The 15,864-nt window shown below is 38.6% G+C and overlaps 1 protein-coding gene across 2 annotated transcripts in view; it reads right to left on the bottom strand.

The window, feature by feature from the left end:
- The window catches only part of EXOC2 (exocyst complex component 2), a 201,365-nt gene that overhangs the window by 81,313 nt on the left and 104,188 nt on the right, over positions 1 to 15,864 (bottom strand). For both annotated transcript variants that reach the window (XR_010598715.1, XM_065584883.1), the window contains exons 13-16: positions 12,976 to 13,100; positions 5,056 to 5,124; positions 4,158 to 4,315; positions 1,025 to 1,146 (exon numbers count right to left, since the gene is read on the bottom strand). Coding sequence is in view for 1 of the 2 variants with exons in the window: in XM_065584883.1 (XP_065440955.1) it covers positions 1,025 to 1,146; positions 4,158 to 4,315; positions 5,056 to 5,124; positions 12,976 to 13,100 (474 nt within the window). In the remaining variant the exon portion in view is untranslated. The remainder of the gene's footprint in view (positions 1 to 1,024; positions 1,147 to 4,157; positions 4,316 to 5,055; positions 5,125 to 12,975; positions 13,101 to 15,864) is intronic.

Below are 15,864 nucleotides of genomic sequence, written 5' to 3'. Positions count from 1 at the left end.
ACAATTTTTTTTTAAACAGTGAGGATGATTAACTATTGGAACAAACTAACAAGGGATATTGCCAATGCATCATCTCTTGAAATCTTCAAATCAAGACTGGATTTCTTTTTGGAAAACATGCTTTAGTCAAACAAGTTATTGAGCTTAAATACAGGGATAACTCATTGAAATTCTATGACCTGTATTATACAGTTAGACTAGATAAACTAATGGTCCCTTTTGGCCTTAAAAATCTATGAATCTATGACCCCAATTTGCTAAATAGGACTCTAGAGACAAACAGTGAGTATCCCTGATAAAACTGCAACTAAAATATTGTGTAAAGTTTTTAAGATTTGCTCACTTAGGGTACGTCTATCCTTACCTCTGGGTCCGGCGGTAAGCAATCAATCTTCTGGGATCGATTTATCGCGTCTTGTCTAGATCCCGGAAGTGCTCGCCGTCGACGCCGGTACTCCTGCTCCGCGAGAGGAGTACGCGGAGTCGACGGGGGAGCCTGCCTGCCGCGTGTGGATCCGCGGAAAGTTCGAACTGAGATAGTTTGACTTCAGCTACATTATTCACGTAGCTGAAGTTGCGTATCTTAGTTCGAAGTGGGGGGTTAGTGTGGACCAGCCCTTAAAAAAGAATATCCAAGTTTGAGCTAAAATTAAAGAACAGAGTAGTAATAATGCTGATTCATTGCATGGAACAGCTGTGTCATGACAAAAAGTACAAATAAATTAAAGCGTGTTTGGTTTGGAAAAAAGACTGCAACTTAGTGAAAAAAGTGGCTGCCTTATATTAAAGGGGGGAAAAAGGCTCATAATACAGGGAACCAAGCAAGTATTGTTAGGGAAATGATAAAATAACCTAATAGGTCTTGTATGTTGTGATTCTGTGAATTACAGGTGACCGTATTATTGATTCAAGTACCTAAAGTGAACACAATCTATTCTAGAATGCAGTCTGATTTAACCAAAGAGAAAATAAAAAATCCTAACCATATGCATGTAGGTCTGCACATGTCTTTTTTTTTTATTACCTTCAGCTGTGTGTTGTAAGGTGACCATTATACAACGTACTCGAAGATCCAAAATAAGATCCTGGATGATATGAAGCATATCATTTGGTATTTCAAATGCAGTAAGGGACTCATAACTAAGTCTGGATGGAGAAGAAAATAAAATGAAGGTTAGGTTTAAACCTACAGTTTTCTAGACAATACTGCTAAATATCACAAAGTTACTTAGGAGTTTCTTTTGCTTATGGATAATATTAGTCCTCTCAACAGTAAGCTTTTTAAACTGTGATATCATCCATAATACCATAGGTATGTTTTACTATCTGGTTCATTCATTTGTTGAAACCATAACAATACAGAGCTTCACTGTTGTACTGTATAAACTTGACAAAGTTTAGGCCACTGATGTGCTAATACCACTGCATATCACAATGATCAATATTGTCTTGTCGTTTCTTTGTAATTCTCCATCTGTCTGTATCCATCTGTTGTCTCTTGTTTTATACTTAGATTGAAGGCTCTTTGAGGCAAGGACCGTCCTTTTGTTTGTACAGCACGTTATACAGTGGTGTTTTGGTCCATGATCAGCACTCCTAGGGGTGATCATAAAATAAACAGCAACAGAGCCTGCAGTGAAGGGTAACGTGAAGGTATACCACCCTAGCAGAGCATAATGGTTTGACGTGCCAATAGGGAACACAGATACTGTGCCACCTCTAAAGACAGTGCAGCATGGACTCACCCAACGCAACTTAATTTCCACCAGCCCAGCACCACTGACTGGTGTGGAAGAGGGTGGAGCCATGCCTTATCATTCTCCCTATGAGGATTGTAGCACCCTATATACTTGTAAGGGGCAGCATTTGCAGTCTTAACTGGAGAGCTGCAATTGTGCCAAATCTTTACACAGGGACACAAAGAAAGACCGGAGAAGAGTTAAGAACACAAGAATGGCCATCCTAGGTCAGACCAATGGTCCATCTAGCCTGATATCTTGTTTTCCAACACTGGCCAATACCAGATGCTTCAAAGGGAATGAACAGAACAGGGCAATTATCAATTATCCATCCCCTGTCCTCCAGTCCCAGCATCTGGCAATCAGAGGCTCAGGGACACCCAGAGCATGGGTTGTACCCACGCCATTTTCGCTAATAGCCATTGATGGACCTATAAGAACGGCCATACTGAGTCAGACCAAAGCTTCATCTAGCCCAGTATCCTGTCTTCTGACAGTGGCCAATGCCAGGTGCCCCAGAGGGAATGAACAGAATAGGTAATCAACAAGTAATCCATCCTGTTGCCCAATCCCAACTTCTGACAAACAGAGGCTAGGGACACCATCTAATAGTGACTAATAGTCATTAATGGACCAATCCTCCATGAATTTATCTAGTTCTTTTTTGAACCCTGTTATAGTCTTGGCCTTCACAACATCCTTTGGTAAGGAGTTCCACAGGTTGACTGTGTGTTGTGTGAAAAAATACTTTGTTTGTTTTAAACCTGCTGCTTATTAATTTCATTTGGTGGCCCCCAGTTCTTGTGTTATGAGAAGAAGTAAATAACATTTCCTTATTTACTTTCTCCACACCAGTCATGATTTTATAGACCTCAATCATATTGCCCCTTAGTTGTCTCTTTTCCAAGCTGGAAAGTCCCAGTCTTATTAATCTCTCCTCTTATGGCAGCCGTTCCATACCCCTAATCATTTTTGTTGCCTTTTTCAGAACCTTTTCCAATTCCAATGTATCTTTTTTGAAATGGGGCGACCACATCTGCACGCAGTATTCAACATGTGGGTGTACAATAGATTTATATAGAGGCAGTATGATATTTTCTGTCTTATCATCTATCCCTTTCTTAATGATTCCCAACATTCTGTTTGCTTTATTGACTGCCGCTGCACACTGAGTGGATTGTTTTCAGAGAATTATCCACAACGACTCCAAGATCTCTTTCTTGAGTGATAACAGCTAATTAAGACTCCATCATTTTATATTTATAGTTGGGATTATGTTTTCCAATGTGCAATACTTTGCATTACTATCGTCAATGAATTTATCTAATTCTTTTTTTACCCAGTTATAGTTTTGGCCTTCACAACATCCCCTGGCAATAAGTTCTAAAGGTTGATTGTGCCCTGTGTGAAGAAATACTTCCTTTTATTTGTTTTAAACCCGCTGCCTATCAAAGACACTACACTGGCTGCATCTCCTTGATGTTTCTGAATGGGCAAGAACTAGGCAAATGGAGCCACTGCCATTCTCCCTACCCCGATCTTGAGCAGGGCATAAGTATAGGGAATAGTTAGCAGCAGGAACCAGGCTCCAAGTATGGGCACTTGATAACCCTCCACCAACCACCAGGACTTTTGTGGGGTTGCAAAGCCATCATCTTTCCTGCTCCTCCAGGCACTGAGAGCAGCCATCAGCAGGGGACGGACACAAATCTTCAAACTTCCATCACTCTGTGTGCCACTATCACTGCCCTGTGATTCTGGAATGTCATCTGGTAACTATCAACAACTTTGTTCACACCACTACTATTGTCTGCTCAGCATGACCACTTAATTAGCTGATTATAAGCCATCATTAGTTCATTTAACCATCTAGGAAATGAGGAATACAAGCAGTGGTCACCGGTGAAAACTCTGGTTTAAGTGACTAGCCCAACATTACATCAGAATTTAAGAGGAGGCAAGGACAGAAATCAATTCTCCAAGATGACATTCAGCTGCCCTATTTATGAGGCCATCCCTTCTCTTCCTGCAATCTCCTGCCTCATTTACTACACACCTTTCAATTTCTAAAACAAATGAAAAAGAGGTCCTATAGACAACAGCCTCATTCACTACACAACCATGATTCATCTACAGAGCACTGTCCATCCTGTGCACTGAGACAAGACTCCCAAGGAAAAAATATAGCAAGTGATCATGTAATTACAGACTGTATCATAATGCATATATACACAAGTAGGCTGAATTAATCTTGCACAGGCAACCTTAATTTTGACATTTCCTAACTTTTGTGTCCTTGACTTTGCAACATTAACGATCTTTCAGTTGAACACAAAACAAATAAAAAAATAAGGCACAGTTTAGACTATGTTATACATATTAAAGACTCATACCACACAGACCAATAGCCCCAGTTACCTTACAGTCTGGATGACATGTGTTAGCCACTGTCCAGAGAGTTCAGATTTCATCTCCCAGCCACCATACTGTCTCAACTCTCCTTCTCTGAGGCTGAATGGAAGCAAAGCTCCACGGATGAGTTTTGCCAGGGACTGCATCACCTCCTGAATCATTTTCTGTCACAGCATAAAAGAACATCACAAAAATAAATACTTAGGAACTGCACCAATATTTTTAACCAGTTATGTATTCATCACATAATCTAGTCTGAAATGGCAGGCATACATTTCAAATTTCACTAAGGAATATAATTTTACTTACATAGCAAACATCCACATAACAAGCACTACAGCACTGTACAACATAATTAAAACAAATACAATATATAAAACAAAAAAATCACTTCAACACAAACAACATGGTCCAAATTAGGACAGAGAAGGCAATAAACATAGGCTAATAAGAGTCACTGCAAAAAACAACTGTGAAAAATAAAGATTTAAGATTTATTTATTTTTAAAGCAGGGATAAAATAAAATGGATTTTAGGGGTTGGATATAAAGAAAGTGAGTTTGAAGATGTAGGGCCCACCTCAGCCAAAGCGTGATTGTCTGTAGAGGCTTCAGATGTGATGGCAGGTTCTTAAATGGCCAGTGATGTGTGAGCATACTTGCCAGTACAAGGTATCTGCCTTTTTCTTAGATTGTAGTCTCTTGTAGAGCAAGGATCAGGGCTTTTTTTTTGTGGGGGGAGGGAGGAAGTGACTATTGTTTTTTGGGTGCCGAACCTAAAACAGCTTAAAGGGGCCTGATTATTACAGGGTCAACGCTCACCACTATTTGAAAATTAAGCCTTCTTCAGGTGTCTTAATCTGAAAGAGCACCTAAACGAAAATAAGTCTGCACACCAAGCTTACCTTGAAATCATTTTGTCTTTGCCTAGCATTCTTCTTTGCTCTTTCCATTTGACCAGATTTTTCAGCAGTCTTGTAAAAATGAGAAACAATTGAAAAGTATCAGTGTCTGGTAACCACGGCTTTCAATTTTAAAACCATTCTAAAAAAGATGCATCAAGGCAAAGGGGTCAAAAATGCTTCGTAAGTTTACAATGGAATAAAAGAAGCTAACTCAAGTCACATCTACAAGCGAAGTCTCCACAAGTCAACAAGTATTTATTTATAGTAGCTATCAAGCTGCTAGTGTTTAAGTGTGGGGGACAATGTGCCAAAACAACCTAAAATAAAAGGTGGAAGTAAAATAACAGTGTAACAAGTATAAGCTTCATTGAAGTCAAGCAATATTTTCCTATTATGATTTTGCATTAACATTGTTAAAAGAGCTCTAAAATCCATGGCTCAATCCTGCAGTAAGTCTACAGGAAAAGAATCTTCAAGTCCCCAGTAGGTGAGAGGTGCCTGGAGGAAAATTTGGGTCTAAAATAAAGTACATTCTTTGTAATGATGGATAGTGCAGAAGTACTGTGTGTTCTCCTTTTTCTTTTGGCTTAGTACTTTGTTTCAGAGTCCATTATTCTCCAAACTGAAGAACTAAATCATCTGTAATGGACTTACAATGAAGATTTATCATCATCTTGCTGGACAATTCACATATCTGAAAATTTAGAAGCACCAAAGCACATCTGCACTAGCAACTTTGGTTACAGTTGTGTGAAGAAAAGAATATGGCTTGAACAGTGCTCTTACTGTTAGCAATTTTCAAATGCAAGTGATAATTATATATTTGTGTGTGAAGTGTGCCATAACACAAAGCAAGTTTCATAGAAAAAGCTGTTTAAAAGATTGGATTAGAGAAGTAGGTGGAATTGTACAGCTAAGAACATTTGCTAATTTAATGTATGCACTGTGACACCTACTGGACAAAAGTATATTAGCAAATTGTAGTTTGGAAAAGATATTCTTAAAACTGTCCTCAAAGCAGTAATATAATCAATATATTTTTAAAATGACTAAATAAGTTTCATTTTTTTATAATTCATCATTTGTTAGAAGTTCTTCAGATTATTTTGTAGTTAGCATACAATTACCAACAAGAAATTCAAATAGAAAGAAGCTTTTCGTCAAAAACACTTTAGAGTTTTTAAATTCTCGGTTTTCCTTTATTATTCTGAACTGTACCATCTTATATTAATCAGAACAATTCCTGCATATTACTGATGAACCTCATATGTACTGTCCTCTTTTTTATTGCTTTTTTTCTGATTAAAAAAAATCAATCATATTGAATAAACTTCTCTATGCTGCAGGTACCTTTTAAAATGTTACTCAAATAAAGTTTTAAAACAGTTTTGATTGCTCCCTTAAAGCCCTGATATGAAGTTATATTAAAGAAAAAATACAAAAGATCTTAAAATACTTTTGCCCTTAGTGATTTCGTTGAATAAAAATCTTAACCCTTTCCTGCACAGACAGACCAAAACTACTTTGTGGTAAGACCAACGGTTATATTTCACTGTTTTGACTTCACATATGCTACTTCATATGGATCTGAGTGGTTCAAAGAGCTGCAAACTTTTTAAGCTGTTAGAAATAGCACATAAATCTTTAACTGTCACTATTCTAAGACTAACAGCCTACCTTTATGCCAAGAAAAATATATATAACTTCACAACAGAAAATAGAACCAGCTTGTTATTTATCACTGGGTTTTTCCTTTGTATTAGAGTTAATCTATTTCAGGCTTATGGATTTCAATCAAATGGTTCTCTATACATTGTTCTCATGATTTTCTCTCTCTGTCTCCAAAATTATGGTGAACAACATTTTGTTTTTCATATGTCAATAAATAGCAAGGAAATGTAGTAAGGACACCTTCAATGATGCCTAAAATCCGTACTATTGGCAAAATTCTACAGCTTGTGGAGGTGTTGTGGCTGAAGCTCTCCTCAGGAGCTCCTAATGAGGTTTCCTAGGCCCGCATCCATTTTTGGATAGCTAGTGGCAACAAGAGCCTGCACTGTCCACAGGATTTTGGCCATTTCCTACATATGGACAAAAAAGGAGCAAAGGGATGAGGATGAGTTGCTTGTCCAGTCAGAATCTGGCCCTATGAAAGTACAGGATAGGTACCTCAACAGTTTAACATGCAAATTAACTCCAACTTTTTTGTAATGGAAACAATGTTCTGACCAGGCATTATACAAGATTGCTGCATTTTCTCTTGCACTTACTCTCACAAGCAGAACTGCACAACTTTGTGTACAATTGTAAACATAGTGTTCGTGTCTCTTGAAATTTCTCACAGACAGAAAACTACATTAATTTACAGTTGAGGTTTTAAAGTCCAAATCCAATCTCTAATAACCAGAAATGTATTATTACCAAAACTGTAGTTATTTTCAAATTAAAAGCTTCAGGAGGATTCTCATCACTTTCACTAGAGAATAATGGCATGATTCTCTATGGAAAAAACACTGGGTAGGAGTCAAACTCCTACATTTTAATACTGCCTCTTCTTCTCGATCATTGTATGGCATTGACAAATGCATGTTCTCTCTTTCCCTCGGATTTCCATTTGTGAAATGGGGAAAACAAAATGCATCCACTTCTGAGGATTTTAGGTGAGCGGCAGACACGACCGATTTGGTCAACTTAATGTACCCTCTGTACACACACGCACATCATACATCATTTGGAAGCTTATTAGGTCTACTTGTAGATGAGGTATGATATGGAGCCATCATGTGGTGCTATTACCATAGAAATGGGGGATAAATACGACACCATAAATATGTTAAAATGATCACTGAAATAATTTGCATTCATTTCTTTAGTTTAACGACACTTATTCAAAGACATAAAATTGGATTTCTTTGTGACCTCAAAGCACCACTGCAACAATCTAAACCAGCATTTCTCAAACGGGTCCGTGGACACCTGGGGGTCCCTGAGGATACCCCAGAGGGTCCGCAGGCCCCACTGATCAACTCCTCCTCCTCCCTTCCAGTGCCTCAGTCACACTAAAAGTCCGGTGGTGCAGTGGGGCGAAGGCAGGCTTCCTACCTACCCCAGCTCTGCGCCGCTTCCGGAAAACGGGGGGCTGGGGTGGTTGCAGGGAGGGGGTCTCTGTGCGCTGCCCCCACCCCAAGCGCCGACTCCAGAGCTCCCACTGGCCAGAAACTGCAGCCAATGGGAGCTGTGGGGGTGGTGCCTGTGGGCAGGGGCAGCGCGCAGAGACACCCTGGCTCCCCCACCTAGAAGCTGCTGCCAGAGAGATGTGCCAGTTGCTTTTGGGAGCCACCTGGGGTAAGCACCGTCTAGACGGAGCCCTAACCTCCTCCTGCATCCGAACCCCCTGCCCCAGCCCAGAGCCCACATCCAAACTCCCTCCCTGAGTCCACACCCCTCACCCACTCCTGTACCCCAGCCTGGTGAAAGTGAGTGAGGGTGGGGGAGAGCAAGCAACAGAGGGAGGATGGATGGAATGAGCGGGGTGCATGGCGTCAAAAGGTTGGGGGCAGGGACGTGGCAAGGACTGAGCGGGAGGCTTGGGGGGTCCCAAATTTTTTTAAAATCAAAATGGGGGTCCTCAGGTTGCTAAACTTTGAGAGCAGCTGATCTAAACAATCTAAAACAAATCTAGTAATACATTTGTATTGGTAGAATTGAAACGTGATAACGCTGGTGACATTTCTGGACAATTATCATCATCTTGTACATCATTATGATCTCTGGCAAGAGTGAGTGAGCTACCACTATCTTTGTTGCTTTGGCATGTATACAGTTCTGTGCAGGCAAGAACGTTATGACTACAGACACAGCTGATTGCTCAGCAACCCTTACTGGTACAGTCACAAATAAGGTCTTGTAGAAGCTCAGATGCCACTGGGCCTTTGAAGAATAAAGGAAGCTGTTCATCATCCTCATTTTTCCTTCCATGTTGTAATGGTGATCCATGATTTGCTTTACCTATGTGTGAAGACATCCAAACCCTTGTTCGTCAAGATGCTGTTTTGACATGCTCTTCAAAACTCTCCTCACATGGTGGGATTCTGGCCAGTAACTTGTCCTTCTTGATGGCTAGATTGAGGTGCAAGCAAGTCAGGTTTTTGCGGGTCTCCTCTTCTTTCTCACTCTGGTCATACAGGACTGCTATCAACTTCCTTGTTGCAGAATTTGAAGCTTATCCATCACAATCTCCCAATTTGGGAGGCTTTGAAGAGGTACGATCACTTTGTTTCGACACCATTAAACAGATTTTTTTTCTCCTATACCAAATAGGTATGTCAGAGAGTCACATGCTGTTAAGGCATGTAGAGCAGGAAGCATGTTGCAAACATCCAGAGTGAGTGCATCACAAATTTCATGCACAAATACGAAGAGATACTTGTTAGTTATGCTGGTAATGATGGCTGTTTCAATCTACATGTTATCTACGTGTTCCATTTCTGGAAAGTAGTGAACAGCAATGACCAAAACATCTGTATCAGGTGACCTAATTACAATGGTTCCTTTGATACCAAAAGCCATATTGGCACATACAACATACAGAAGCATCTTTGTATCAGCTTTCTCTTGAATACTGTACAGGCTTCTTCAACAGCTCAACTGGTGATGGACTTTGCTGCTTCACCACTGGAAAGGTGGTGTTTGTGTTGGGTGTGCTCCTACACTCAGGTGCACTTTGAACCATACATTCACAGAGGAATTTTGCAACTGAGTGTTCGTTGGATGCCACGTTTTAAAACATTTTCCCATGGGGGCACAGGGCGTCCACCAATCACCTGGTATTTCTTGCATCCAACCATAGATCCTGTTCGGAGCTATCTTTCTGAAATTTTCAGAGTTACTATTGTCATACCCGTCAAAGATTCCAATTAAAGAATTAGCTTCAAATCCATTTAGGACCTGCCTCAAATACTCAGTAGCCAATTTGTCAAATGTGTAGACTGTCTCCAGCTATCATTTGTATGACAGCCTTGGCATCTGAGAGGTACACTATGGTTTCTTTGTTGCATGCTCTTAGCTCATAGATTTTTTTCAGCTTGAGCTTTCCACTGATGCCCTAATTCAGCTTTGTCTGTTCTTCTTATTGTTCCATCACCATGAAAAAGGAACATAGGCACAGATCCTATTGGGTGACTGAGGGTATGTCTATACTGAAAAGGCTACAGCGGCACAGCTGCAGTGCTTCAGCTGTGCTACTGTAACACTTCAGTGTAGCCACTCACCACAATGATGAGAGAAATTGTCCTGTCACTATAGTTAATCCACCTCCCCGCAAGAAGTGGTAGCTAGGTCGATGGAAGAATTATTCTGTCAACCTAGCCATGTCTACACTGGGGATTAGGTCAGCATAGCTGTCTGTCTCGGGGGGGGTGGATTTTTCAAACCCTTAAGAGACACAGCAGTGCCAATACAAGTTTTCAGTATTGATCAGCCCTAGGAACAGTTGCGACTGAAACATCATCTCTCCATCTTGCTAAGGACAGAGCTCAGTGGGAAAACAGTTTTGGGACTGAGAGCTGTTATGATTGTCCCTCCTTGCCAGACTTAAATTTAGTCTTCTTGGCTATGTCAGCAGATGTTTTGATGCCAAATTTCTAGACTGGGCTGAAGAAGCTTCATGTGCCATCAGAATCAAGTGTACCTCTCACAAATCTCTCCATTTGTTCTTCACCATCTGCTATTTTCAGTAGAGACTCTTGTACAACTGACGCTATGAGTCAGGGTCAAATCGGTTTCTCATATTGTTGATGACATGGTTGATAAGAGCTATAACATGCTCTTCATCCCTTTTCATTACAGAGGCAAGAACTTAATTGTGGACTTTGTCTTCACTACTTCTTGTTAGGTCCCTTCTTTTTCTCATAGCTTTTGCATATTCATAATATGAAGCTCTGTACCATCATCTCTAACACTAGTACTGACCCATGCATAAGTGTCACTGAATTAAAAAGCTAGTTTCTAGAATATTTCAAAGCTTAGTACTTCATGCATAGGCAGTACAAATTAAAATCTTCTACCAGGCAGACTAGATGCTACATTGTTTTGTTCAAATGCTTACAAATGGGGAAGCATTACATTAGGAATTCACGTATAGTTATATCTACCCACTATGCTGTACAAACTATGAGAATGCAATCTACTACTACTGGTGCATAACCTTCAGCGTGAGACTGATCTGATCAGCACATTTCAACTGAAAATAGAGAAAACTATTATAATCACTTGTGAGATACTTTGACAATCAAGAATATGCAATGTGAAAACATTTCATGTTAGGAGATTGCAAAATATTGATATTTGACATTTTTGTCACATGCTAACCAAATTCATCATTCCTGGAAATAAAACAAAAAACAAAATTTGTCCATGCAAAACCAATACAATCTTTTAATACAGTCATTTGGTAGTTTTGACCAATAAACACCACATGAAGGTTTAAAAACTGTGATCATAGTCATGTTGCAGTGTTTCCGCAACTGCGCAAATATGACACTCATTTTGGGTATCACTGTTTCACCTCGCCTACAGGTTTACAGCACCACTTGACAGTTCCAAATCATACCTTATCTAAATGCACTTAAAATAAGCTTTCAAATGATATCTAATGTAGGTGTGTAGGGTGGTTACATTATACTCCAAAAATATGGCACATAACATTTTTCTAGGAATTAGACTGAAATCAACCTTCATATTTGGTAAGATAACCTAGCAATTGAAGGTTCCCTATTCTATTACCAGATAATGCCTTTCATCATCATTGGATAATGGCATAATTATACTTCCTCTTCTAGGGATGCCCCACCCTTAGTATCCTGCTACTGGAAAAATAGAGAAATGGCCAGGCCATTTTCAGCCTAACCTTTTCTGTCAAATACACTGTAGTTTTGTAAACTGGTGACTAACAATTATACAAATCAAAATATATCATTATATTCTCTAGTTATAAAGGTTATATGACAGTATGTTGTATGCTATGCATATCTGAGTAATTACTAAAATTATTAACACTGTCATTTTATATGATCACTGGTTTAAGTTACATTTCTTTTGATGATATAGCTTGAAAAATATTTTCTGTTGCTCTGGGCATGATACTGTATTGCTACACAATTAATGGGCCAGATTTACTTAACACAAGTCTGTACAAGGGGCACATACAATTGTGACACATGCCACTACAGTTATCTTGCACGTAGATTGGGCACACTAGTGTGTGTGTGTGTGTACACGTACAATTCTAGGCTTCTGTCATCTTGAAACTCTGGGGTTAATTCTATCCTCACATCCAAGTTCTTTAAAGTCACAAAATATGTATGTCCATTCCAGAGTCAAACACTATTCCTCTAGCTTTGTCTCTCATATCTTTAAGATTCATCTAGTATATCATTTCTTAAGATTACCAAACATCTTGTCTCCTTTCTTAGATGTTGATAAATGTAAAATCCAACATGGAACAGTTGGCTCATGATCTTGACAAGCAGACCTGAAACTATGTACATTTCAATGGTCACTCAGAGAATTATACTACAGTACAAAATAGTTCCTATTGTGAAGCCTTTGGGGTTTTTTTTTTTTTATTAAATAGAATCCTTACATATATGTTTCTAGGAAATTTACTGATTAACATTCATAACATACAAAGTGGATCCATTGCTTCATGCCAAATCAAGCACCAATCAGTAGATGTACAATTGCTTATGTCGTTCTACAAATCTCTGTAATCCAAAAGCTGCAAAAACATCTTAGTCAGGCATCTTCTCCACTGAGGTACTATACTTCTGCAGTTTCAAACTCAAATTCAAATACAAAATCATTCCTATGAGCTTTGTCTATCTGAAGACATTTAGGTTATGTATATGCATGAACCAATACCTCACTGAAAAGGCTTCCATTCACATAAGAAATCCAGAGCTTCCAGAAGTTGGGGAGCTGAATTACAACAAGTTTTGTCAACTTTTCAACAAATGCAACTTGTTGAGGAGCTTTACAACGCCAAGCTAAGAGGAAAAGAGAAAGAATAAATAACTTTGAATTGATAATAAAAGCTATTTTAAACATGCTGCTAGAGTGTGATCTAAAAATAATGGATCTATCATGCATATCTATAATCTCTCAGGTGTGAATGGCAACATTTTACGACTTGGTCCATATGGCATACAGCTTGTGTACGTGCAAGATTTATTTCCATATATTCTTTTGAGGGGGTTGGTACTATAAGTATAATATGTCTTCTATGTAGAGGTGCTCGTATGGCCCCACTGAATTATATTGTACAGCCTAAAAATCCACTTGCATAAATCTGTCTTTAAACCAAGCTAAATGATAACTGAACAGGGAGGATCAGAGGCTTAGCCATTAAAATATAGAGTGGGGGAAGGTTGGAATGTAGGCAGTACAATTGTCTTGAGATTAAGACAAAAGACTGGGAAATGGGAGAGCTGAGTTTTATTTCCAGATCATCCATCGACTTCCAGTGTGATCTCACTCATCAACCTCTCCACAATTTCATTAGCGAAGTCTCCGTTTCCTTCTCTGTAAAATGGGGATGGATACTAACATTGTAGGTGGGAGGCTAAATTCATTAATATTTGTAAAGCAATTTGAGACTCTTGGAAGACCAGTACTATTAAAAGTTCAAAAAATCATAATAAAAGTAAGTATAGCACTTCTCACTTGGGACATGAGACCAAAAAATAAGAGAAAAATTATCTGAAGTTGCATAAACCTCTATACAATCTTGGCACCTTAACCATCACTAGACATCAATAGAGTCACAACTTTGGGAACATGGGGGAAGAGGTGGATCTTCTCCCATTTTCTTGTCAGGTGAGAGATGGGAGAGAGGAAATACAGGAGATGGTGGATGAGCATGGAAAGTGGAGGTGAGATAGGAAACTTCCATCTCCAATCATGTTTGTCTTCCCCATGCTGACTTTCTTCATTTGATTATCAGAGCTATGTTTCTTAGCAAACTATTCTGCATCAATAAATAAATGTTGCATGCTTTTTACATCAAGAATTAGATTCCTGCAAACTACGTGGGCACGAAGAAGTCAAAGACCTTCAAACTGATTACAAAGAGGACCTGAAATTTTCTTGTATAGTCTTAGGTCTTTCACAAATTACACAGTTAAAGAGTGTGAAACTAGTTTACATGATTCCATGGGAGCATGGAAGACTACTGGATAGCTTATGGTATTTGTCTTTAATCTAATACATAAATATTGATCATATAGCATAGAAAGTCACCAATTAGACAAACATGAACCCATATAAAACTGGCTGATTAGCTCCGCTGCCAAGGGACGAAAGATGCAACATCTCAGGTGGGGACTTCTGGTGTGGGAAGTTAGAAGGCTCAAAAATCTCTCTTATAATAGAAAAAACCTTAAGTAGTCATTACTGTGGCTGCATCTGTCCAAGATCAGTGCATGATGTCTTTTATGCATGCTATAGGACCTAGATATTACTGAGTTAAAGCTGTAACTGAAGCCATACTTCAAAATTCCTTGCAAATCTATGTTCAAGTCAGAGTCAATGTAATTTGAATTCGCTATTTTGTATTCAACTTTCTTTGAATTTGTTCCAGAATTCACTGCAGCCATAATGATGCATCATGCTAGTGAATAACATGGATAAACGAATCCTCTGAGCAATGACATCAAGTTTTGGCCTAAATATGCTCTTTAATATCATAAACTTTCTATGATGTAAATGTAGATCAATTACATGTAACCAACGGCAAATAAGCAAAGAAAAGTATAATAGTCCTTAGTGCCTCCATTTCAGGATCTCAAAGTGCAAAAAAATAAAATAAATCAAAAGCCTTTTCTCTAAGAACATCAGGTAGCACAGGCAAACAAAACTAAAAGGAATGGGTAAGATTATTCTAGAATTCTTATGGAAGAATTTTTGGCAGCTTCATAGTATGGCTGGAAAATGTTTTAGTTCATATTGGTAACAAAGTCAAAAAGAAGTTTAGGCTTTTCCTCGTGCGTTTATATGAGATTAACAAGGGGCTTGATGAGACAAGTCCACCATACAGACTGTCCTTTGAAAAATATGTAAGCAATGATAGCATCTTGACTTTTATCTTGCAGAATTTATTACTATTTTTATAGTAACCAAGAGTGTGCTAGACATTTTGCAAAAAAAGAAAGACAGTGCATTGTCTTATCCCACACTGCTTGAAAACTAATTTTAATCATGGAGATGGAGGGAGGAAGGACAACGGAGACAGCAATAAAGTCATGTGCTTACTCCATTTTAGCATATGGATATTTTGGTGGTTCTGTTTAATTTATATTTTTCCTGTGAATATTCAGCATAAAAAGAATATAAAACAATGTTATAAACTTGCATTTAAAGAATAAAGATAAATGACAATTACTTACACTGTTAATAATAGAATACCATTTATTTAAATATTTTGGATGTTTTCTACATTTTCAAATATACTGATTTCAATTACAACACAGAATACAAAGTGTATAGTGCTCACTTAATATTTATTTTTGATTACAAGTATTTGCACTGTAAAAAAACAAGTCCACTCAGCCCTACTTCTTGTTCAGAGAAACAAATTTGTTTACATCTGCAGAAGAGATAATGCTGACCGCTTCTTGTTTACAATTCACCTGAAAGTGAGAACAGGTGTTCTCACGGCACTGTTGGTGCCGTTGTCTCAAGATATTTACGTGCCAGATGCGCTGAAGATTCACATGTCCCTTCATGCTTCAACCACCATTCCAGAAGACATAC

Source organism: Chrysemys picta, chromosome 2 (assembly GCF_011386835.1).
Source record: "Chrysemys picta bellii isolate R12L10 chromosome 2, ASM1138683v2, whole genome shotgun sequence".
NCBI classification, from domain to species: domain Eukaryota; kingdom Metazoa; phylum Chordata; order Testudines; family Emydidae; genus Chrysemys; species Chrysemys picta.
Note: the sequence above shows the minus strand (reverse complement) of the source record. Positions and strands in the feature narration are given on the sequence as shown.